Source organism: Procambarus clarkii, chromosome 90, assembly GCF_040958095.1.
Source record: "Procambarus clarkii isolate CNS0578487 chromosome 90, FALCON_Pclarkii_2.0, whole genome shotgun sequence".
Classification (NCBI taxonomy): Eukaryota; Metazoa; Arthropoda; class Malacostraca; order Decapoda; family Cambaridae; genus Procambarus; species Procambarus clarkii.
In genome coordinates this window covers 16683760-16709833 of record NC_091239.1, presented here as the reverse complement: position 1 = coordinate 16709833, position 26074 = coordinate 16683760, and the positions used below count along the sequence as shown (strand labels likewise).

At 47.3% G+C, this 26074-nt stretch overlaps 1 protein-coding gene across 1 annotated transcript in view; it reads right to left on the bottom strand.

Moving 5' to 3' along the window:
• The window catches only part of Dgk (diacyl glycerol kinase 1), a 222674-nt gene that overhangs the window by 65176 nt on the left and 131424 nt on the right, over positions 1–26074 (bottom strand). Inside the window, 5 exon segments of the mRNA XM_069318563.1 lie at positions 4260–4465; positions 13075–13192; positions 14080–14199; positions 16390–16464; positions 21307–21356. Coding sequence (XP_069174664.1) covers positions 4260–4465; positions 13075–13192; positions 14080–14199; positions 16390–16464; positions 21307–21356 — 569 coding nt within the window.

The following is a 26074-nucleotide window of genomic DNA, read 5'->3' as shown; positions in this document are numbered from 1 at the left end:
TAAAATGGCGAGTGTCACCCTGAGACAAGGGGACAGAGCAACTTTCAAACTTGCACAAAGCGAGATGGGAGTCAGAGGATGCATCCATTTGACCAATGAGCCCCCAATGGGGTTTTCCAAGGCCCTTAGGCTGACTGCTAAGGAAAGCCCAGGCAAGGTACAGTACAACCTCGATTCAACGTACCCCAATTCAACGAATCTCCGGCTAGGTCGCACACTTTTCAGACCGGATTTACTCACCCAGTTCGCCGAAGTGGGGGATGTGTGGATTTGCTTACAATGTTGGGACAGAGTTCACAGACTAGTGGAAAACTTTCCCATTCTATCACAGGTTACAGTTAATAATTCCTTCATAGGACAAGTTGGATCACACAAATGGACCACACAACAAGTGAACCATATGAACCAAACACCAGAAAGAATGGTCCACACAACAAGTGAAGCACATTAACCCTTAAGTTGTGCAACCCATCATATGATGTGTTGAGTGACTTGCTATAAAATGCGCATCCCATCATATGATGTATTGGAGTACTACGCAAGATTTAAACGGCCAGCATATACACGGGGTTCACCTCGCCTTCATCAGGATTCTTGTAAACAGACTCCATTTTTTTTTTAAATCATGGGCCAAATTCCCGGGTGTGAGGGCCTCGGTATTGAGTGAGCCACCAAGCCTGATGCACGCAGCATGAGCTCACAGCACTGCTGTTCAGCTTGTGACCACAGCATCGCCTAAAAATGCCATAATATATATGTTCATGTTATTATTTAGCGATGATAGTATTACAGAAGACCCCTGACTGTGATAAAAATGACCAGGATTCTGATAATAGCAGGATTGTTGTGATAATTAGCGCTGTAGTGGGAGGAGTAATCTTGGTGGGGAGGGAGGTAGCATTGTCTGCTGACTGTGTGTGACCACCTTTTACTGTCTGGACTCACTATACCAGCTTAGTTGTTCGCTATGGTGAACAAAACATGCAGATACTTATATATAACATCTGTATATAGTGAATAAAAGCAAAAACAGTATGGTGGGAGGAGAATGGTGGTGAGTCAGGTGAGATGAGGGAGGGATAAAGTGGCAAATGCCACTGCCACTCAGCATACCAACTTAGTGGTTCGTTATGGTGAACATGAATGTAGATACCTATATATAACGTGTATATACAGTGTAATAACAGCAAAAGAAGTGTGGGGGAGAAGCCATTTTGGTGATGGGTGTGGCAATATCTGTATGATTTGTCATGTTGGTAGGGGTGGCCACTATGCTCTTTGGGCATTATATCGGCTTAGTTGAACAGTTATGGTGAATATATGCCATTTACGATGTTTTTATTATTTTTCCCATGATCAGAGAACACAAATTAACAGGTTTAGAAGAAAAAATCATTTTTTTTTTTTGGTATGCGCCTGTGGGTGACAAATGCTAATTAGCCCTGAGCAACACAAGGGTTAACCAAACACCAGCCAGAGTGGTCCACACAAGTGAACGACTGTGTTTCCATGATTTTCGTTTGCCACCGATTTGTGGCACATGTATCTTTGCAAATTAATTTAAAGGCTGAAGTGTGAATAGCTAGCTAATGTGTTGAAATCTTCTTATATACATTTTCTCTGATGAAACAAGATGAGTGAGGGTGGACAGATAAGGATACATCTAAGAACATCGTGTGTGGAGTGTACAGTTAACACTTTCGCGCTATCTGGACGCGCCAGCGCGTTCGGTTTCGTCTAACGTAAACGCATAGTGGACATAAAGTTATGTCTACTTTTAAAATATTTGTATAAAATTCAATTTTTATCCGATTTACTTTGGGTTTGTTTCAAACTGCGCGCTATGAGGCTCTCTTTCTCACCACTAGGCTGCATGGTACAATAAGTTCATGAAAGGTGTGGATAACTTCGATCAAATGGTATTTTGTCCCAAACGGGTTGCAGGTGGGTGACTTTAGCCGTTTATACTGGTAATTCTTCCCCCATATCATGTATTATATGCATATGTCTGTTTAGGGAATTTTATTCCGATCAATATACAACCAAAAATAACTGTGTGCAACAAGTATAATCTTGACAAACATAACAAAAGTAAAAATATTTCGTGTGTGTTTGACGCTCACTGATATGTTCCAGCGTTGTTTTATATTTGTCGCTATTCTAACTTACGCTTTGTTGATATTTTTTACCTATGGGCACATAGAACATTCTATTGCGAACACATTGACATAAAAATGAATGACGTACATAGAAAATTAATGTCATGAGAGTGAAATAAGTATAAACTTTCAAAGCGCCGTGCGTCGTCCCGTCACCGATACCGGGTAACAATTTCACCACTTCCCACACTCTTGCGGGCGGGCTGCATCATTATTCTACGCTTATATTCATATCACCGTGTTGGGAATTTCATTGCGAGTCCATTGATACCAAAATTAACACTGTAGAACAAGTGTGGAGCTGATTACAATCCCAAGAGTAAAAACATTTTGTTGCTGATGGGCGCTCACGGCGAGTCATCTACGTAGTTATTTATTTGGTGCTGGTATCCCTATATGTTTCGTGACTTATTTTACTAATGTTCTTCTAGAGAATTTTATTGCGAACACGTTGGTACCAAAATGAAATACGTAGCATGAGAACTAAGGTCAGAAGAGTAAAAAGAGTATACACATTTTTGTTTTTACGCTTAAGCGATAAAAACGCAGCGCGCACATTCGGTTGGCTGAGTGACCTTTGCGGAGAGTGCGAAAGTGTTAAAATAAGTGTTAAATTTAAGTACATAGTGTTAGTGTTAAAATTAAGGTTGCAGTACAGTAATTTTAGTGTAAAATAGTTCTCCTAAACTGTATTATAGTACTCAACATATAGCAGATCTACTTATCAATACAGTGTTCATGGCATAATACAGTACAGTACGTATTTACTGTACAGCATTCACAACTCCATGAGAATTCAAGATGGACATAACTCCAACAATAAAGTAAATAACAACTTAACACAGTATTTTTTAGTATAGTAGTAATATATAGGTACAGTATATAATATAATAATGCATTTTTATTGTTTACAAGAAAAAAAAAGACACTGATGCAAACACCTCTTGAAGGTCACCTATTGTAACGAATCCAACTGTTGGTCCCATATAGTGCGTTGAATATAGGTTGTACTGTACTGCCAACCAGTTATCCCAGAATTACCAAGCAAACAAATAAACAAAGGCTGAACCCCTGCAATGTGTGCAATCACAGGGAACCTAGCGGAGGGCCACCAAAATAATACAAGTGGTCCTACAGCCACATCAGGTAGACCCCCACCAGGCAAAACAAAACAAAACAAAAGAAACACCCCACAAAAGCACATCGTCTCCAGGAGGAACAGAACCAGTCACTATGCATATTATAAGACAGCTGCAAAGTACCTTGCACCCCAGCCAGCGATGATACTACTTCCTACCTACCCAAGTCCAAAGAGTGGTAGGGAAAAAATCCCAGCTGGCCCCAAGGGCGGGCAATCACCGAGCAGCAAAAGAACCCTGCGGAGGTGGTCCCCGAACAGTTTGTGAAAGGTAATCCAAAACTGCAAGAGCAATACTTACAGGGGACCTAGGAAAGATGACCCTAGGCACATGCAGCCCCAGTACTTCTTGAATTACACCTGGCTCGCACACCTCCACAAGGTACAGCACTGCTCAAGGATCAGAGTCAGAGTTGAACGACCGTTGCTCAGCACATCAGCCCCAGAACTGGGGTTGGGTAGCTGGCATGTGACGTCTGGGCCCCCCCCCCCCTTTTCCCCCCTCCCAGGGAAGGGGGGGAGCTGCGCAGGCAGTGGCACTGTGGCTATGGTGATGTCATGCTTGTTTGGTAGTTTTCTGACAAGGGAGTTTTACTTGCTCGTTCGGCTTTCGTTTTGCAATTTTTAACCAGCTGTAGTTTGTTTTGGGATGTCTACCTTTCTGGGTGCCTGACCTGGTAGATGGCATGACTGCTTCCAACTACATGGGGGTGTCTATATGCTATTGCTCCTCGTGCCTCTCCAAGGGGGCCCACGTTCCGTCTCGTGGTCCCCAGAAGGCTAGAACTCCATCGATTGACTGTTGCCAGGGTCTAATACATACACATCAGCCTGGTATAGCTCCAGGGAGCCAAAGGGGCTCTCCACAGAAAAGACACTGCAATAATAACACTCGCTTAGAGAAGACATCAGCAGTGCTAAGAGAAAGCCCCCAATACTTTAGAGATACAAGTTACACTCACCCTTAGATGACACCAACAGCAGTGTAATCCAGTGATGCCATTGTAACTCTTGATAGTTTTCTTGCAGCGAGAGCACTTGCCAGGACAGTTGCCCTCCACCCAGTGGTGTAACATTGACTGGCAGCTTCGTTTACTCTTCACATAAGTTGCGATGCATGATGCGGGTGCTCGCTGGACACACCGCTCATGTACTGTGTATTTACAAACTGCAAAACATATTAAAAGTTGCAGAGGGGCTTGCACCTTCTATTGAATTCAGTCAGTGCATAGATATATATGTTACGTATATATTTTTTCCATCAAAAAGTAGGAAGAATATCTAAATGCAATGTTACATATCAATAGTTTATTAATTTAAGTGGTAGCCTACAAATCACTCAAACTTGTTTAAACATCTATATATAAGTACAGAGCACCTGGAGAGAAATGATATAACAGGCAGACAGATAGACTGTATGGTTTTTCAATCAGGAAGATCTTGTGTAACAAATCTGCTTAGTTTCTATGATACAGCCACATAGATTTTACAGGAAAGATATGGTTGGGTTGACTGCATTTATCTGAACCTACAAAATGGCTTTTAACAGGGTCCTACATACATAAAAGGTTGTTCTGGAAACTGGAACATACTGGAGGAGTGACAGGGAGGCTCTATCTCCACTGAAAAATTTTCTGACTGAAAACTGAGGGCAGTAATCAGAGACAATGTATCAGACTGGAGAAATGTCACAAATGGAGTACCACAGGGTTCAGCCCTTGCACCAGTAATTTTTTTTTGTCTAAAAAAATGAGCTATGAGAAGGAATACAGAATTTTATGAACATGTTTGCTGAAGATGCCAAAATACTAGTGAAGATGAGAAATGCCCTTCAAAAAGACCTGAACAAAGTAAGTATGCTGCTCCACTTGACAAGAGAAAATAGGCCATACACACCCTAAAGTTATCTGAAGAAGATGTAAAAAATAATGATAAAGAGATCAAGGAGTGATTCTAGATATATTTCTGTCACCTGAAGACCACATAAAGAACATTGTGTGAGGAGCCTATGTTACACTTTCGAATTTCAGAATTGCTTTTAAATACTGTAGATGGATAGTGAAATACTAAAGAAAGTGTTCACTACCTTTGTGAGACCAAAGTTATAGTATGCAGCAGTTGTATGGTGCCCATATCTTAAGAAGCACATCAACAAACTGGAAAAGGTGCAGACATGCAACTAAATGACTTCTGGAACTGAAAGACAAGAGGTTAGAGGCATTAAATATGCCAAAGCTAGAAGGTAGAAAAAAAAGCAGCGTTGAATGTAATGAAACGCCATTTTCTGGGTGAGTCCCGGAGGCTCCCTGGAGCTCACCCGACTATTATGCTAATGTCAGACTTTGGCATCAGTCATGTGTACGGAGTTCTTATGGGCCTACCAGGGACCACAAGCCAGAACCTGGCCCCCTCAGAGAGGCAAGGGGAGCAATGGCCTATAGAAACCCCCGTGTGGTTGGAAGCATTCTATGTCTGCCATTGACTGGGTTAGGCACCCAGAAAGGTAGGCGTCCCAAAACAAACCCCTATTCTGGTGAATATTGCAACCAAAAGCCGAACGAGTGGATAGAACTCCCCAAACAAAAACGAGCAAACTAATATGACGTCATTCGTCGTCGCGCCACTGTCTGCCCCCCCCCCCTCCCCGGGAGGGGGAAGGGGGAGCCCCAGACCTACAGCGCCAGCGATCCACACCCCAATTCTTCGGCTGATGCTATAGGCACCGGTTGTGTGCTCCGGCTCCAATAGTTGTTTCAGCACTGTACCTAGAGTGTGGTGTCTGTCTTCTAGGTGGTGCATGAGCCAGGAGTGAGTCTCCAGTATTCGGGCTGCATGCGCCTAGGGTTCCCTTCCCTAGGTGCCCTGTAAGTACTGCCCTTGGGGCTTGGGGTTACCTTCCACAAGTTCCTTGGGTCCTGCTTCTGCTAGGCCGTTTGCTGCTCGGTTTTCGGCCGCCCTTTGTGTGATAGGGGGTTAGGGGGTCTCCCTTGTTTGCCTTAGGGTAAGGGGCAGTTTTGCACTGGCGGGGCGCAGGGTACTGTGCAGCTTGTCTTCACCAATCATAGCGGCCGGCTCTGTTCCGCCTGGGTACGCTGTCCTCTTGCAGGGTTTTCTTTTTCTTTTTGTTTGTCTTCCTGGTGGGGGGCTCTGCCTTTGATTCTTTCCCCCTTTGTGTCATGCTCTTCCTTCTTCCGGTGGTTTCCCCTGCTAGATCCCTGTGAATGTACACGTCCCGGGGGTTCAGCTTTTAGCATGTTGTTTGGTAGCCATGAGCACCGGTTAGCAGTACCCTGCCTGGGATTACCTGAGCGCGAGTCCTCTTATAGTAAACGCTCGGGACCCTGGGAAACCCTTAGGGGGAGTGTGGGGCCCGATAGGTGTGGCCCTGGTGTCCCCCCCCCCCCTCGCTTTGGGCGAGTTTGAGGGTTGCTCTGTCCCCTTGTCTCGGGGGTGATTCTCACGGTTCTGCCTCTGTCTGCAGCCTGTGGGGTCGGTGACACCTTCGGCCCGGGGTCCTGCAAGTTTTGTTACTTGTTTGTGACTCGGTTACCCAGTCTTATGCTGACTAATTGGGTGCAGGCTGCACGGGCATTGCTCTTTGGGTTTCAGTGGCAACGCGCTAGTTGTTTGCTCCCCGGAAGCCCCGAGGCTGCCCCGTTTTCGTTGGTGGTCTTGTCGGGTCCCTTCCCTTTCCTCCCTACATCCGGGTCGTTACCGTGTGTGGGTTCGGGGTCGGGGCGGGGCTTCCATGGTTTTGAGAGACTGTTGGTCTCGGGGACTTCCTCTTCCGGAGTAGCAACGGGGGCATTCGAGCCTGTTTCCTCCAGCCATGATGTAAGAGTCTGCCAGTGGGCTCCCTTCCTTAGTGTTTTTCACGGCTGCCCCGGTTTTCTTGAGGCTGGGGCTTTGGGGGGACAGCTCGGCCTCGGGGCTTGCTGGGTGGGTTCCCGGGGCTGGGATGGGGCTGACGTGGAGGGGCTAGGCCCCGTTGGTCCCCGCCGGGGTCTTTCTACCCCTTTGGGCGGGGCTTGCGGTTTTGTGGAGTGGGGTTTTTCCTTTTCCCCTCTCCACACGAGTATTGGGCATCGGCCTCTCCCCGGGCTCGGTTCCTTGTCCATTATGCCCGTTGTTTCTGTCCTGTCGGTGGGTGCTTTTCTACGTTCTTCGCCCCCTTTTTCCCGGGACGGGGCTTCTCCGTCATGTCCCCCTCTTCTTGGGGTTCTGCATGACTTTTGGTCTCGGGTGCGACTGGGTTTTCTGTGCCTTCGTCCTTTGTGTTTGATTCTGTGTTCTCGAAGGTTTGGGACGGTTTTGCTCCTTCCCGTTTTACTGGTACGTCTGTCATTGTTTGGTGGGGCTTCCCTCGGGCCCTTTTTAGGGCTTGTGGGTCCTATTCCGGGCTGCCTCTGGGTTTTTGGCCTTCTCGTTCCTTTGTTCTTCTCTTTTCTCTCCGCTCTGTGTCTCGTCGCTGCTCGTTTTCTTTCCGTTCTGATCTGGCATGCCGGATTGGGCTACTTGTCGCCGGTTGGGCTACTTGTCGCCGGTTGGGCTACTTGTCGCCGGTTGGGCTACTTGTCGCCGGTTGGGCTACTTGTCGCCGGTTGGGCTACTTGTCGCCAGTTGGGCTACTTGTTGCCATGTTGGGCTACTTGTCGCCATGTTGGACTACTGGTGGCCCGCTTGGCTTCTGTTTCGGTTCGTTGTTTTCCTTACATGGGCCGGCTACGTTGGTTTCTGTTTCCATGAGTTGGCCTGTTTCTTCAACGGTTCGCTCGGGATACGACCCGTTGAGCTACTTTTTTGCTCTGGTTGCCTAACTGGTTGCTACCACAACTGTGAAAGCTTGACTGCCTTTGATTGGTCTTGACTGTGAATGCTTGACTGACTTGCGACTATGCGATTGGTTCTGGCTGGCTGCCACATAACAGAGGCAGTGAAATGTTTGAAAGGAAAATCAGAACCAGTGATGCAGATATGAAAGTGTTTCTGGGGAGAGCCCCTTTGGCTTCCCGGAGCTTACTAGGCTGATATGCTAATGTCAGACTTTGGCATCAGTCATGTATGTATGGAGTTCTTATGGGCCTACCGAGGACCATGAGCCAGAACCTGGCCCCCTCAGGAGAGGCAAGGGGAGCAATGGTCTATAGAAACCCCCATGTAGTTGGAAGCATTCTATGTCTGCCATTGACCGGGTCAGGCACCCAGAAAGATAAGCATCCCAAAACAAACCCCTATTCTGGTGAAAAATTGCTACCAAAAGCCAAACAAGTGGATAGAACTCCCCTAAAAGAAACGACCAAATGATCATGACATCACACGTCGCCACGCCGCTGTCTGCACAGCTCCCCCCCCCCTTCCCAGGAGGGGGAAGGGGGAGCCCCAGACCCCTCATGCCGGCTATACACCCTCAGTTCTCAGGCTGATGCTAGAGGCAGTGGTCGTGTGCTTGGCTCCAGCTCCATGTGCAGGTTCCCACCCTTTCGGCTGTGCAGGTGGCTGAGGATTTGCTATTCCCCCCTCCGGGGGATCCTTCCCAGAGGGGTTGTGCCAGGGCTCAGGGTTCCATTCGTCGTGGTAGGCCACTGGTGCCAGGTTCGGGTTTGGCTCTGCCTTCGCACCCACCTTCGGCTGGTCGGCGCCATGTTCGCCCTGTTCGGTGTTCTGGGTCTTGTAAGGGGCGCCTTCCCTTTCCCAGTTCGTCCCATTGTCGGGGTGATGGGGGGGGGGGAGGGTTGCGTTGTTTGCTCATGCCTGGTCCCACGATTTATGGGCGTTTCAGGTCATTTCCTTCGGCCTGCGGTGGCTTTGAGTGGCCCCTCCCCCTTTGGAGGGTTGGGAGGTTCGGGGCTGACGGGACAGGCTTCCTCTCCTGTGCTCCGTTGAGTCATCCTGGAGTGCAGGCGATGAGTCACAATAACGTGGATAAAGTATGTTGACCAGACCACACACACACTAGAAGGTGAAGGGACGACGATGTTTCGGTCCGTCCTGGACCATTCTCAAGTTGATTGAGAATGGTCCAGGACGGACCGAAACATCGTCGTCCCTTCACCTTCTAGTGTGTGGTCTGGTCAACATCCTGGAGTGGGTTCACTTGGGCATCGTCGAAACGATGTCGTCCCTTAGATGGGTTTCCCATCTGTTTCCAGTGGCAAATCGGGATTGTGCGAACTTGCGGTTCATTCTGGACTTTTCCCGTCTGAACCCCTGGGTTCATTGCCCCCTCCTTTCAGATGACTACGCTGTCTCAAGTTCAGCTCCTGTTAGAGCCGGGTTCTTGGATGGTGTCCCTGGACCTCCAGGACGCTTATTGGCACGTCCCGATTCATCCGGGATTTAGGGACTGGCTCGGGTTTGTTGTGGGGCATCAACGTTACCGCTTTCGTTGTATCCCGTTCAGGTTGAACCTGGCACCTTGCGTGTTCACACACCTCATGCAGGTCGTTGTGGCCCTTCTGCATCTTTTAGGTGTTTGGGTGTTGGCCTACGTCGACGACTGGCTGGTTTGGGCTCAAGGCCGGTCCAATTGTCTGCTAGCCAGGGATTTGGGTCTTTCCTAGCTCGCCGTGTTCGGGTTCTTGGTGAACTGGAGGAAGTCCCATCTGCTGCCCTCCCAGGTTCGCTCATGGGAGGGCAGCAGATGGGACGCTCATTCGCTTGTGTGGGACTCTTGGACTGCTTCCTTGTCTCTTCTTCCTGAGTCTTTCCTTTGGCTGCGGTCCAGCTTGCACCTGTTTCTGGGGGGCTCCCAGGTCGCCCAGTGGTTGCTTGAGGTCGGGTTTGGCTTTGCCGGCTGTACTGGTTCCTGCGGGGACGTACTTTCTGCCTCTCTCGCGATCGCAGGGTTCGACCCCGGGGGGCTTTGTGTCGGCTGCTGCGACACCGGCTTCCTCTTCGGGTTTTTCCGGGTTCAGTGCCTTGGCGCCTGCCCAAGCTCTCGCTCGATGTGTTCACAGATGCGTCGTCTCTTGCTGAGGCTTTGTGACCAGTGCTCACCAGGCCGGCCAGGGGCGGTGGGGTCCATCCTTCCGTTGAGCTCACAGCACGGTGCGGGAGTTCGTGGCGGTGTGGTTTGCCCTTCGGAGGATTTGTGTTGCCCGCAGATTGACGATCCGGCTCCATTCGAACTGCTCCTCAGTGGTTCATTGTCTGAACCGAGGGGGTTCGATGTGGTCCCTGGCTCTTTGGCGCTGGTCGCTTCAAGTGACTTGTCTGCCGAGTTCTCGGGGTTTGGCTCTCCTGGCAGTTCACGTGCGGTGTGTCCAACGTCTTGGCCGACGGCCTGTCCCGTTTCGTTCCCCTCTCCACGGAATGGATGGTCGACGCCGACTCCTTCCGTTGACTCTGCCGGATATTCGGGCGCCCCGAAGTGGACCTCTTCACGTCGGCGTGGTCGCAGCGCCTTCCCCAGTACGTGGCGCCCTTCCCCGATTGCGAGGCAGTCGGGGTAGATGCCTTTCGGCAGGACTGGGCGAGGTGGGGGTTCCTGTACCTCTTTCCCCCTGTTCAGCTGTTGCTCCAAGTCCTGACTCACTTGGAGACTTACCAGGGACGAGTTGTCCTCTTGGCCCCGTGGTGGCTGACCTAGCTGCGATTTCAGGCACTTTTTGCTCGGTGTCCGAACCCGGAGGTTTTCCCGTGGCTCCGCCTTTTCCATGAGATTGGACCGGAACGTCACGTGGCTGGTTCGATCTTCTCCTCGAGTCTTCGCGTATGGTATTTTTGACTCGAGTTTATCATCTCTATGGTGATCAGGTGGCTTCCTTGTTAGTGTCCCACCTGCAGGCTTCGTCTTGGCAGCAGTACGAAGTTTCCTGGCGGTCCTTCCATTTCTTCTTGTGTCGTCGTCGTTGTACTTCGCTTTTGGTTAGGATGGTGGTGTCCTTACTCTCTTAGTTGTTCCAGGACCGTCACCTTATGCCTAACACTGTCACCTCGTATCGTGCAGCGCTGGCAGAGCCACTTCAGCTTGCTTTCAGTATTGATGTTATTTCTGCACCATTTCGCAAGCTGTCTCATGCATTGTTTCACCTTCATGCGTCGCCTGAGGCATCCTGGTCATTGGACAGTGCTCTCTTATCTTTCTTCTCCTCGGTTTGTTGTGGCCCCTTCAGTTCAGGATTGTTTCTCCAAGGCTCTTTTTCTGTTGGCAATGGCCTCTGGGGTCGGGTTGGTAAGCTTCATGCTCTCCTCCAGTGCAGGGGTTTCTGCTCTTTCAGTTGTGGGGATCGGTTTGTTCGTCTGCAGCCGTCTCCTCCTTTTCTGGCAAAGAATGAGACGGCTGCTTTCTGGAGGGGTCCTTGGGTTGTAGATTCTTGGTTGGTCAGGCCATTGGTGCAGCATCCTTTGTGTCCGGTTGCAGCCCTCCGCAGTTATTTGCGTGCCACAGTTTCTGTGTCAGGGGACACACTTTGGGTTGATCCGGTTTCCCTCCTACCCTGTTCGCGGGTGCAGGTCTCCCAGGTCATCCGCAAGGTTAATAAGGCTAGCCAGTCTGGGTCTGTCCCTGTGCCCATGACGTTCATAAGTTCGCTGCTCTTGCTGCCGTCTTTGGCAACATGTCCTGGGCTGACATTCGGGCGCCGGGTTTTTTGCAGGTTGAAGAGGGTCTTGGCTCCGCGCTACCTCATGAACGTTCCTGGGCCTAGTCGAGCCTGTGTCGCTTTGGGTCGGCGGATGCAGCCAGTTGTCTCAATCTCGGGTTGAAGAGTGAGCAACGACCGCTTCTCGGGTAAGTCCCTCTAATTTTCCTGTGGGCAATCAGCTCCAGGGAGCCAAAGGGGCTCCCCCCCAGAAAACCAGCGTTGAATGTAATGAAACGCCATTTTCTGGGCGAGACCCGGAGGCTCCCCAGCATCCCTCCCTCTTCCCGATCGGCAGTTTTTCATGTGTTTTGATGTCCAGCTTCAGAACTGAAGGATGGATAGCCGGCATGGGGGTCTGGGGCTCCCCCTTTCCACTCCCGGGAGAGGGGAGCTGCTCAGACAGCTGCGCAGAGACATGTGACATCATGCTCGTTTGCTCGTTTGGGAAGTTTTATCCACATGTTCGGTTTTTTGTAGCAATTTTCACCAACATAGGGGGTTTGTTTTGGTACGCTTATCTTTCTGGGCGCCTGACTTGGTCGATGGCAGACATAGAATGCTTCCAACCACAAAGAGGTTTCTATAAGCCATTACATCCCATGCTTTTCTGAGGGGCCCGGGTTCTGGCTCATGGTTCCCGGTTGGAACACAGAACTCCATACACATAACTGATGCCAAAGTCTGGCATTAGCATATCAGCCTAGATAGCTCTGGGGAGTCTCCTGGTCTCATCCAGAAAATAGTGTTTCATTTCATTCAACACTGTTTTTTAAGTTAATATTTTTGGGGATGGAACTGGAGTAATTCAATTTACATTATTTCTTATGGGAAACTTCATTTTGGTTGAGAAATTTTTGGATGACGACGTGTCTCTGGGAACAGCGTAAACGAAGGTACCACTGTACTACAGTACAGTATATATATTATATATATTTATATGTAAATCAAATCATTGTTTATACAGTATTGTATATTATTTGTATATAAATGTATTCAAAGATGTGCTCTATCATTTTCTATTAGAAAATTAAGTGATAAATTACCAAAAAAGGAATATTATTCCAAACTCAAAATTCCTCAGATTACCAAATCAGACCTTGACTGACACACTAGAGACCAGATTTGTTAGGTTTTGCTGTACTGTATAAACAACATTTAAGAAGATAATTATATGCTAAGATATGATACTCACAGACACAAGACAGCCCCTTCTTGCCAAGACCCATTAACATGTTTAGACACAAGTTGCAGTAGGCCGGCTTGCTGAAGTGTTTGAGGCGCCACACATGGTTCCCATCTTCCTTCAAGTTCTGTACAATTTTGAGATGTTGTTTCTAACTACCACCAGTTAACAGAAACTATCACAAATAAAAAGATAACTGCCATGAAAAGACAGCTTATTACTATTAGAATAAAATTACTCAATGACAAGTGAGCACGGTGCAGGCGATGAGTCACAATAACGTGGCTAAAGTATGTTGATCAGACCACACACTAGAAGTTGAAGGGACGACGACGTTTCGGTCCGTCTTTGACCATTCTCAAGTCGATTGTGTCGACAATCGACTTGAGAATGGTCCAGGACAGACCGAAACGTTGTCGTCCCTTCACATTCTATTGTGTGGTCTGGTCAACAATAAGTGAGCACGGTGTGGGATTTCAAGTCTAATAATTCTAAGGTGAAATTTATATTAAAAAATCTTTTCTTGGGTTAAAATTTCACACCAAAAGTTTTGGATCTGCTATATTTTAATAACTTCTTTGGAAGTATGTTCCCTTTCAAAGATTTATTAAGGTTGGATGAGCCTATACTTATTAGGATGCAGTATAACATATAATCTAATTATGATGAACTTCAACATATTTGTTTCATATTTGTTGACAAAACAGAAACGGACAAAGAGGCATCTATTAAAATATACCTGTATTTACATTTAATTTTTTTTTAAAGCAGTACTAATCAATTAAATTTGCAACTAATTTTGCTATGATGAAAAATTAATCTCCTCCTCCTCCCCCCTCCCTCCTTCCCTCTCTCCACCACCTTTCCCCTTCCATCCCACTCACCAACACCACCTTTCACCTCCCTCCCTCCCTCCCACTCGCCAACACCACCTTCCCCCTCTCTATCCTATTCACCAGCACCACATTTCCCCTTTCTCCAATATCTGAGCATTACTACACTTTCTATCCTTACCGTGTCGAGCCCGAGGAGCACGAGTAGAGGAATTGTGGTCATCCCTCCTCTCTTCCATTCTTCAAGGGACACTGTGCCATCATTATCATAGTCTATCTCGATCATCATGTCTTTCAGAATCTGTAAAGCCACAGAGAAAACACTAAGTGCATGAGAATATGAGTTACACTATAAATGTGATGGGTGACACGGTGACAATATTGGAGAAGGGTACGAACCTGGTGTGTGGTAGAAGGTAAGAATATTGGAGAAGGGTATGAACCTGGTGTGTGGTAGAAGGTAAGAATATTGGAGAAGGGTACGAACCTGGTGTGTGGTAGAAGGTAAGAATATTGGAGAAGGGTACGAACCTGGTGTGTGGTAGAAGGTGACAATATTGGAGAAGGGTATGAACCTGGTGTGTGGTAGAAGGTAAGAATATTGGAGAAGGGTATGAACCTGGTGTGTGGTAGAAGGTAAGAATATTGGAGAAGGGTATGAACCTGGTGTGTGGTAGAAGGTAAGAATATTGGAGAAGGGTATGAACCTGGTGTGTGGTAGAAGGTAAGAATATTGGAGAAGGGTACGAACCTGGTGTGTGGTAGAAGGTAAGAATATTGGAGAAGGGTATGAACCTGGTGTGTGGTAGAAGGTAAGAATATTGGAGAAGGGTACGAACCTGGTGTGTGGTAGAAGGTAAGAATATTGGAGAAGGGTACGAACCTGGTGTGTGGTAGAAGGTGACAATATTGGAGAAGGGTATGAACCTGGTGTGTGGTAGAAGGTAAGAATATTGGAGAAGGGTATGAACCTGGTGTGTGGTAGAAGGTAAGAATATTGGAGAAGGGTATGAACCTGGTGTGTGGTAGAAGGTAAGAATATTGGAGAAGGGTATGAACCTGGTGTGTGGTAGAAGGTAAGAATATTGGAGAAAGAAGGGTATGAACCTGGTGTGTGGTAGAAGGTAAGAATATTGGAGAAAGAAGGGTACGAACCTGGTGTGTGGTAGAAGGTAAGAATATTGGAGAAGGGTACGAACCTGGTGTGTGGTAGAAGGTAAGAATATTGGAGAAAGAAGGGTATGAACTTGGTGTGTGGTAGAAGGTAAGAATATTGGAGAAGGGTACGAACCTGTGTGTGGTAGAAGGTAAGAATATTGGAGAAAGAAGGGTATGAACCTGGTGTGTGGTAGAAGGTAAGAATATTGGAGAAGGGTACGAACCTGGTGTGTGGTAGAAGGTAAGAATATTGGAGAAGGGTATGACCCTGGTGTGTGGTAGAAGGTGACAATATTGGAGAAGGGTATGAACCTGGTGTGTGGTAGAAGGTGACAATATTGGAGAAGGGTATGAACCTGGTGTGTGGTAGAAGGTGACAATATTGGAGAAGGGTACGAACCTGGTGTGTGGTAGAAGGTGACAATATTGGAGAAGGGTACGAACCTGGTGTGTGGTAGAAGTTGACAATATTGGAGAAGGGTATGAACTTGGTTTGAAATAAATGAAGTATTGTACTGTATATTTAATATGGAATATGTTGATGCAATTCTTCCTGTATACAATGAAAGAGATGGATCTATATTAGTTCAAAGTTTTATTAATGTAAGAAAAGACAGCTAGAAATGAATGTGGACACAATCATTAATATTGATATACTTTACTGTACATTTCTCTTAAGGAGCTCTATTCACTACTGAATTAACCTCCTCTTTTTTATTAAAATTTAGTATTAAGAATGGTTAAATTCACAAGGATTAAGATGCAGAGTTCAAATTAAATTTTGCAGAAGAGAATTAATTTTTTGCAAATTCTACTCATTAAATAGCAGCTTCTTAGCACAAAAGGATGGGTATAATAAGTACTGTATTGGGGGGTATAATAAGTACTGTATGGTATAATAAGTTCTGTATGGGTATAATAAGTACTGTATGGGTATAATAAGTACTGTATGGGTATAATAAGTACTGTATGGTATAATAAGTACTGTATGGTATAATAAGTACTGTATGGTATAATAAGTTCTGTATGGGTATAATAAGTACTGTATGGTATAATAAGTTCTGTATGGGTATAATAAGTTCTGTATGGGTATAATAAGTACTGTATGGGTATAATAAGTTCTGTATGGGTATAATAAGTACTGTATGGGTATAATAAGTACTGTATGGTATAATAAGTACTGTATGGGTATAATAAGTACTGTATGGGTATAATAAGTACTGTATGGGTATAATAAGTACTGTATGGTATAATAAGTTCTGTATGGGTATAATAGGTACTGTATGGGTATAATAAGTACTGTATGGGTATAATAAACACATAATTATCTCACTGGTTTGAGCTCGGTAACATCCCAGTCAAGGTAGTCGGCTACTTGGATCATTTGGTTCACTATACAGTCCATTTCCTGGGGAAAAAATACAGTACAATATAAAGTAGAAGTGATTTAAATATATGTTGTCAATAAGAGCATGTAAAAATGCAGTAATCCTTAAACAGAAGTCTACATTATAAAATAGTTAGTTCAGTCAGCTCTCAATCAGTTGGTCTTAGGTTCAATTCCTGTACAAGGCAAGACAGTTTGGGTATGTTTACTCATATGCAATATCTTGGTTTCCCTAATAGTAAATTGGTACCAAGGAATAAGTCTACCACTATAGGATGAATCTTAAGAAGGGTCAGAAGATGACCTAGTGAGGACCTTCATAAACCTAGAACAGGCTTGAAAACAAGCCTAATGTAGCACTCTCCAAGTTTTACAGTGGGGTAAAAGATATGGATTTAAACTCGGAAAAAATTAATTTATGATGGACAATCCAGTTGTAAATTTTTTTTTTTTGTTAAATGGATTTGGAGTTTGAAGTTATGCAAAGAGCCCACTAATCCAAATTCTGAACTGAATGAATTCTCATTTTTTGTTTTCGAGTAAACGGAGGGAGTAACCATGTAAAAGGCAGGAGTAAATGGGTAATGGCAGGACTAATCAAGAAAAACAATCAGGTAAATGCCAGGAGTAACCAGGTAAATTGGAAAGAATAACTGCATAAATTGCAGAAATAACCAGGAAAATGGCAGGAATAACCAACTAAATAGCAGAAGTAACTGCTTAAATGGTGGGAGTAATCAGGTAAATGGAAGGAAAAACTGGGTAAATTTGATTTATTTATATATACAAGAGTTCTTACATTCTTGTACAGCCACTAGTATGCGTAGCATTTCGGGCAAGACCTTAATCCTATTGTTCCCCTGGAATATGACTTCCGTGAAGAATCATTTTTACAACCAAGTACCCATTTTACTGTTGAGTTAAACAGAGGCTACAGTTAAGGATTAAGGATTTGTAAATTCTCCCTGGGATACGAACCCAGGACAAAGCCTTCGCAAAATGCCAGGCGAACGTCTTGCCACTACACCATGAAGACTATAAAATGGCCAAAGTAACAGGGTAAACGTTTGGTGTTACAACATAAATGGAGGGAGTAACCAGGTAAATGTTGGGAATAACCAGGTAAACAGCAGGAGTAACCAGGTAAATGGGAGAAATAATGGGATTAAGAACAGGAGTAAACAGGCAAATGGAAGGAATAACTTGGTAATTCCTTCCAAGTTATGCTATACTCTTAAGAACAGAGTAACCAAGAACAGTGCAGGCACTGTTAATAATTAGACGGGCACCTCTGGCACCCGTTTGCCCTCCTGCGTATGTGAAGGACAGAGACGCCTCCAGACGCGTTCCTATTGGTCCCTCGGCGGGAGTAACTTCATAAACTATGGGAGTAACTGTGCAAATGGCAAGAGTAACCAAGTAAATGGGTAGTAGTAACCAGTAATGGGTAAACAGAAGTAAAACTGTGTAAACAGTGAGAGTAAGTGGATAAACGGTGGTAGTAACTGTAAACAGCTGTAGTAAACAGTGGAAGTAATCACATAATCAGCAAGAGTAAGTGCATAAACTCTAAGAGTAACCAAGTAAACTGCAGGAATAACTGGGTAAGTGGTGAGAGTAACTACATAGATGGTAGGAATAACCCAGTAAACAGCAGGAATAACCGGGTATATGGCAGAAGTAAACAGGTAAATGATGAAAGTGTGCAGTTAAACAGTGTGAGTAACCAGATTGTGGCATAAAAAAAACCAGCGTTGAATGTAACCCAGCCACGATTCGGAAGATAGGTATCAAACACGCGAAAACCTCCAACTGGAGGGAGGGAGGAAGGGTTGCCAGGGCGCCTCCAGGGCTCGCCCAGAAAATGGCGTTTCATTACATTCAACGCAGTCAGGACCCCATTCAACCTCCAAAATCCCCGCGCCCGAATATCAGGCCAAGACATGTTGCCAAACACGACAGCCAATGCAGCAAAGTTCCTAACATCATAGTCACGAAGATAGACCACAGGCTGGCTAGACTTAATAACCCTGAGGACGACTCGGGAGACTCAAGCCCTAGAACAGTGAATGAGGGAAATTGGATCAACCCAAAGTGCATCCCCGGGCACAGAAGCCGAGGTGCACAGGTAACAGCGAAGAGCCACAACCGGACGCAACACATGATGTAACCCCAGCGTGACCAACCAAGCACCTATGACCTAAGGGGCTCCTCTGGAAAGCCGCCGCCTCATTCTCTGCCAGAAAAGAAGGAGACGGCTGCAACTGAACAAACCGACCACCAGGATTGAAAGAGTAGAAACTCCTGCGTCATAGAGAATGAAGCTTACCGACCTGACTCCCAGAGGCCAATGCCAACAGAAAATGAGCCTTGGAAAAACAATCAGGAACCGAAGGAGCCACCATAAACCGAGGAGAAGAAAGATAGGAGAGCACCTGGTCCAAGGACTAGGACGGCTTAGGTAGTGCATGAGCAGCCTGGAGGTGAAACAATGCATGAGAAAGCTTACAGAATGGGGCAGAAGTAACATCCATCCCGAAAGCAAGTTGGAGCGGCTTCGCCAACGCCACACGATAAGAGTTGACAGTATAAGGCATTAAATGATGGTCCTGAAAAAGCCAAGACAAAGGACAAGACAACCCGAACAGAAATAGAAGACAACCTACAAAGAGAGAGAAAATGGCGGAAAGAACGCCAGGAAACTTCATACTGCCATTGAGACGAAGCTCTCGGGTGGGACATCATCAACAAAGTCACCTGTTCACCATGCAATTGGTGATAAACCCACATCAAAAAGACCAGACACAAAGAGCGGAGAAGGCCAAACCAGCCTTGTACTGGACTGGTCTGACCCGCTGGATGAGGCGGAGCCATGGAAAACGTCCTGGGTTCGGACATCAAGCAAGCAGCACACTCAAACTCGCCCCCCCCCCAGGTAAGCCTGCAGAGGTTTCTCGCCACTCAAGCATGTGGGGCCGACAGAACCCATGCCACGTCCTTAACGAAAATAATGGGCAGTCTGGCAGCCAGGAAGACTCTGGAACCTCCAAACACACCAAATATGGGGAAGAAGAACCGAACTCAAATAAGGATGGATCCATTGTGGAGGCAGAATCCGGGTCTCGCAGAAGGTACACAGCAAGAGCCTCCCAAACCTCCTTAGGTGAGACTTGAGAGGCAGAAAACTTCCAAAAGGACAAAGCCAAGGAAACGAAGGGAGCCCAGCACTGAACCCGGGGAGGAGCCGACCCCAAATCATACTCATACCAGGAAGAGGGTAAGAACCCCCCCCCCCCTCGCAACAAGAAGCTCTGTGAAGAAGACACCAACACCCAAATGAGCTCAAAGGGGGCCCAAGGCCCCCAGGTCAACTCCTATGCAGCCATGGGATCCCCCAAGTTGGACTCGGGGCAAAGCCGTCCTCCACACCCTCTATCCCTGAAGAAAAGGCAGAGTCCAGGGACAAGACAGCAAAGAAGGGGGCCTGCTGGTGGGACCCAGAAGCCTCCAAAAGAGGAACCGGCTCAAATGCCTCTGTCCCCAACCCGAATGGGGTAGCCCTCGAAGCTGCCCGAGTCTCATTACTAACTAAACCCTGCCCCGATCCTGAAACTCTCAGACGTTTGGGAGCTGGAAGCAGGGGGAAAGGGGATGGAGGTGCAGGATGAACAACAGGAGAAGGACCAGGGAGTGCAGACAGAACCAAAGTCGAAGTGACTATCGTCCCCAGGTCCAGGTCACTATAACCGAAGCAGGGTAGCCACGGGGCATCCGGATGGGAAACCAACCTAGCATGTTGCAGCATCCTAAACCTAGCTTGCAATGCGGATGCTGCATGTACCCTAACAGTAAATGTCATTAGAATGGTACTCGAGAACAAGCAGAGAACATGACTCGCAAGACTCCGGGTCAAAGGTGTCATTGACTCAACATGCAGCATAAGTGAGGAAAAAGTGGTGACTGTCACCCTGAGACAAGGGGAAAACAGCAAACTTCCAACCCGCACGAGGAAGGCTGAAACTCTGAAGACGCATCCATAGGTCCCAACGAGCCCCGACAGAGTTTTCCAAGGCCTGTAGGCTGACTGCTACGGGAAGCAGAAGCAAGGTGTGGCTAACTGGTTAAAACCCAAAGCTAATAAGGGAGAGGCGATCAAACCACTGAAACCCCCTGCAACGTGACCTATTTTAAACTAACAACAATAACACAGAAATTTGTGATTTTTATATATATTTTGTGTGGTATGTGTTGTCACCATCACATCCTGGTTTACTGCAGGGATCTTGTTTAGATACTGTACTATTGACCAAATTCCTCAAGGTTAGTGTATGGAAATAGTTGTTACTTGATAGAATAAATATGGTGAACTACACTATAAATATAAGGACTATCTTGTATATGGGTAATTCAGCCCATCCTCCTGCTTAGGCAGTACTTATAGTAACAATGAAGACCATCATACATATATTGGTGTAAATAGCAATTACTCTACAAGTACAAATGAGTGTTATTGAATTTGGACAAACTGGAAAGGTTTTTGTATTGATGTTGCAAAGAAAACCTAACCTAACCTAATCTAATTTTCCTAAGCTTAATACATGCTATCTGATGACATATATATAGTACATATATGTGCTATATGCACTATATATATACCACTAGGCCGAAGAATATTAAGGTTTGGTTTTATTTTTTTTTATGAACTATAAAGTAAATAGCACTAAATTCTACTATCAAAATGTTCATTATGTCTGTGTGTGTTCGATGGTTCACATAGTACACTGTCACTGTCTGACACTGTCCTCTTATACACATGTTATTTACTAAGAAAAAAAGGTAACAAGAGAAGCAGTAGGTACTTACATTAGTATCAAGGACACCGTTGCCATCAGTATCGTATAGCCGAAACATAACTGTCAACAAAATACAGTATATATAAAATACATCATTGTGCATTTTTTTCAAGAAGTAACATCTTATTATTCATATAATTCTTGAAAAGACCCAGCATTGAATGTAATGAAATGTCAGTTTCTGGGTGAGACCCAGAGGCTCCCAGGAGCTAACTGGGCTGATATGAATGTATTAGACCCTGGCATCAGTCAATGCACATGAAGTTCTAGGCTTACCAGGGACCACGAGCCAAAACCTGGCCCCCCTCAGAGAGGCACGAGGAGCAATGGCTTATATAAACCCCTGTGTGGTTGGAAACATTTTATATCTGCCATCAACAGGGTCAGGCACCCAGAAAGATAAGCTCCCCAAAACAAACCCCTATTATGATTAAAATATTGCTACTGAAAGCTGAACTAGTGGACATAACTCCCCAAATGAAAATAAGCAAACATGACATCATCACAACGCTGTCTGAACAACTTTCCCTCCCTCTCTGGGAAAAGGGTAGAGGAAGCCCCAAACCCCCACGCTGCCTATCCACACTGCAGTTCTGAGGCTGGATGTCAAAAATCGCGAAAAAATGCCGACCGGAGGGAGGGATGCCAGGAAGCCTCAGGGTCTCACCCTGAAACTGGCGTTTCATTGCATTCCATGCTGGTTTTCTGGAGGGGGTCCCATCGACTCCCTGGAGCTACTTACCCAAAGACAAAACAAGAGAGACTTACCCGGGAGTTGGTCGGCCCTCGCTCCTCAATGCGAAGTCGAGATAACTGGCTGCAACTGCCGACTCAATGCGACACAGGCCCAACTAGGCCCAAGAACAATGACAAGGTGGAGAGCAGCCAGGATCCTGTTCGACCTCCAAAAACTTGTGCCAGAATGTCAGCCCAAGACATGTTACCGAAGACGGCAGCCAGTACAGCAAACTTACAAACGTCATGGGCACGGTGATAGACATCAGGCTGGCTGGGTCGAATAACCCTGCGGACGACCTGGGAGACCCGAACCCTGGAACAGAGAAGGGAATCCCGGTCAACCCAAAGCGTGTTCCCCGTCCACTGAGGCTGTGGCGTGCAGGTAATGGCAGAGAGCCGCAACTGTACACAACACATGATGCACCCCTGGCCTAACCAACCAAGCATCAACAACCCAAGGACCCCTATGGAAAGCAGCAGTCTCATTCTTCATCAGAAAAGGAGATGGCTGCAAAAAAACATACTGCCAGGAACAAAAAGAGCAGAAACTCCCCTGCGCCAGAGGAGAGCATGAAGCTACCCAACTCGACCCCCAGAGGCCAATGCCAAAAGGGAAAAGAGCCTTGAAAAAACAATCCTAAATCGAAGGGGCCACCACTAACCAAGGAGAAGAGAGAAACGAGAGCACCCAATCTAACTACCAGGACGGCTCAGGCAGCACATGAGCAGGCCAGAGGTAAAACAAAGCCCGAGACAGCTTGAGGAATGGTGCAGAAGTAACATAAATGCTGAACGCAAGCTGCAGCAGCTCCGCCAACGCCGCACTATACAAGGTGACGGTATTCAGCATAAGATGACGGTCCTGGAACAATCACGAAACGAAGGACAAGACAACCCTATCAGAGACAGAAGTAAACCTATGAAGGGATAAGAAATAATGGAAGGATTAAGAAATAATGGAAGGACCACCAGGAAACTTCATACTGCCACAAGACGAAGCACGCAGGTGGGAGACTATTAACGAAGCCACCTGCTCACTATACAAGTGATGATAGACTCGAGTCAGAAAGACCAAACGCGAAGACTCGAGGAGAAGATCGAACCAGCCCCATAATGGACCAGACCGATCTTCTGAAAGAAGCGGAGCCTCTGGAAGACCCTCGGGTTCGGACACCGAGCAAGTAGCGCCTGAGACCAAGGATGGGCCGGCCACCAATGGGCCGGAAGGACAACTCTCCCTTGGCAAGTCTTCAAATGAGCTAGGATCTGGAGCAACAGAGGAACCAGAGGATAGAGGTACAGGTAACCCCACCTCGACCTTTCCTGCCTGAAGGCATCGACCTCGATGGCCTTGCAGTCAGGGAAGGGCGCCACATACAACAGGAGACACCTCAACCATGCCGACGTGAGGAGGTCCACCTCCGGAGGCCAGTACATCCGGCAGAGCCAACTGAACATCTTGGCATCGACCGTCCATTCCGTGGACAGGGGAATGAACTGAGACAGGCCGTCTGTCAGGACATTGGACACCCCCCGAATGTGAGCACCCCAGAGAGCCAAACCCCGAGAACTCAGCAGACGAGTCACTCGAAGCAACCAGCCCCAAAGAGCCAAGGACCGCATCAAACCACCATGGTTCAGGCAATGAATCACTGGGGAGCAGTCTAAATGCAGCCTGATCGTCAATCTGTGAGCAACCTCGACTCCTTCGAAGCGACAGCAATACTGCCCCGAACTCCCGTACCATGCAATGGTCATGAAGGAAAGATGGACCCCACCGCCCCTGGCCTGCCTAGTGAGCACTGGTCACAAAGCCCCAGAGAAAGAGACAATGCATCTGTGAACACACGAGTGAGGGCTTGGGTAGGTGCCAAGGCACTGAACCCCAAAAACCCCGAAGAAGCCGGCGATGCATCAACCGTACGAAATGACCCGAAAGGCCCACAAATCGTGGAGTCAGGCGCGAGCAAACAGCACAAGTCTCCCTCCCCCCCCCCCCCATTGCTTTGTCAATGGAACGAATTGCGAAAGGGCCAATGCCCCCTCACGTGAACCCGACCTCCACACAGAGCGATCACTGTGCCGTCCAGATGAAAACGGTTCCGAAGGCTCCTCCGGCTCCGAAACTGGCACCACTGGCCTATCATAACTGAAGAAACCCCAAGCCCTGGCACGATCCTTCCGGGAAGATCCCCAATGGGCCCCCTCAGAGAACCAACAAGTTCGACATGAGACGACAACTGGAAGAAGCTGCCTGTAGATACTGCACCACCGCAGACTCTGCAAACAGCAAAGGACAAAAAAGCAAAGAAAACCTGAGAGCCAGGGCTTAAGCGGATTCCACGGAGGTAGCAAGCACTGCCTGCCAACATGCGAGACGGAAAGCAAAGAACAGTGAAACCGCATCCTGCAGGATCGGCGTGAACAGCTTCAAAAGAGCAGATGACTCATTCACCGCCAAGACCAAGGCACCAGACCCAGGATTGGCCCCAAGCACCTCCATGTCCTCCTCAAGCCAGTCCGAGAACAGCTTGAGAAGGGAAAAGAATCGCAAGACTAACGCCAACAGGCACGGGCGGGCAAGTCCTCAGTAACCAGGGCAGCCAAGAGAGTGGAAACCTGCACGTGAAGCTGTACAATGCCAACATTCTGAGGAATGGTAGGGGCCAACAAGCACGCATTGAGGAGCTCAAATTCGCTCCTCAGGAAAACCTGGACCACTGTATGAGCCTCGCGCCACTCAAGCACGCAGGACCGACAAAACATATACTATGCCTTCAATGAGAAAAAGGAGCAGTCCACAAACCAGGAAGACTCCGGAACCTCATAACGAGCCCAGTAAGGAAAAGATCCAAACATGAAGGAAGAAGAATCCATTATGGAAGTGTAATCCAATCCTTACCTCCCTTGCGCAGGAGGTAAGCTGCAATGGCCTCCCGCACCACATGAGGTGGGATGCGGGAGGCCAAAAACCTCCAGAAGGATGGGACCAAAGAACACAAGGGAGCACGGAACCGAACTCGGGAAGGGACTTATCCCAAATCCAATTCATACGAGGAGGGAGGAGATGAAAATCCCAATCCCTTGTAACATCAAGCCCCACTCGGAAGGTACAAAAACCCAAGCAGGGTCCAACAGGGCCTAAGGCCCCCAAGTCAACCTCTCCCTCTCCCTGGGAACCTCCCCTTGAGGACCCAGGGTTGAGCCATCCTCCAAGTCCCGTCTCAAAACAAAAGGCAGAAGCAGCCAAAAAAGTAGAAATGAAGGGGGCCCCACTGGTCATACCCAAAAGCTCCGGGTGGAGGAACATGCTCGAATGCCTCTGTCGCCACACGGAAGGGGCATACCCTGAAACTGCCCGAGTCTCAACATCAACTAAACCCTGCCCCGATTCCAAAACCCTCAGATGCTTCAGAACCGGAAGCGGGGGGAGAAGACCAGGACGAACAACAGAAGGACAAGGACAAGGGGGCGCGGACTGAACCAATGGGCAGTCTTGGGATATCTGGGGTAGCAGCCAACCTAGCATGCTGCAGAAACCTAAACCGAGCATGCAATGCTGAAGCTCTCTGCACTGAATATCATGATCAGTGGACTGGGTGTACTGGAGTACAACCAAGGAACAAAACTCGCAGAACTCCGAGTCGAAGGCGTCACTGACCCAACAGGCAACATAATGGAGGCAGAACCGATGAGTGTCACCCTGAAACAAGGGGACAGAGCAACTTTCAAACTCGCACAAAGTCAGAAGGGACCCAGGGGTTGCAACCATCAGGCTAAAGAGTGCCTGCATGGTTTCCCATGGCCCTTAGTTGTATTTACCTAGTTGTATTCACCTAGTTGTGCTTGCAGGGGGTTAAGCTCTGCTCATTTGGCCCACCTCTCAACTGTCAATCAATCAACTGACTACCTACTAACTAATTCCCCCCCCCATACACACACACACACACACAGGAAGCAGCCCATAACAGCTGTCTAATACCCAGGTACCTATTTACTGCTAGGTAACAGGAGCATCAGGGTGAAAGAAACTGACCATG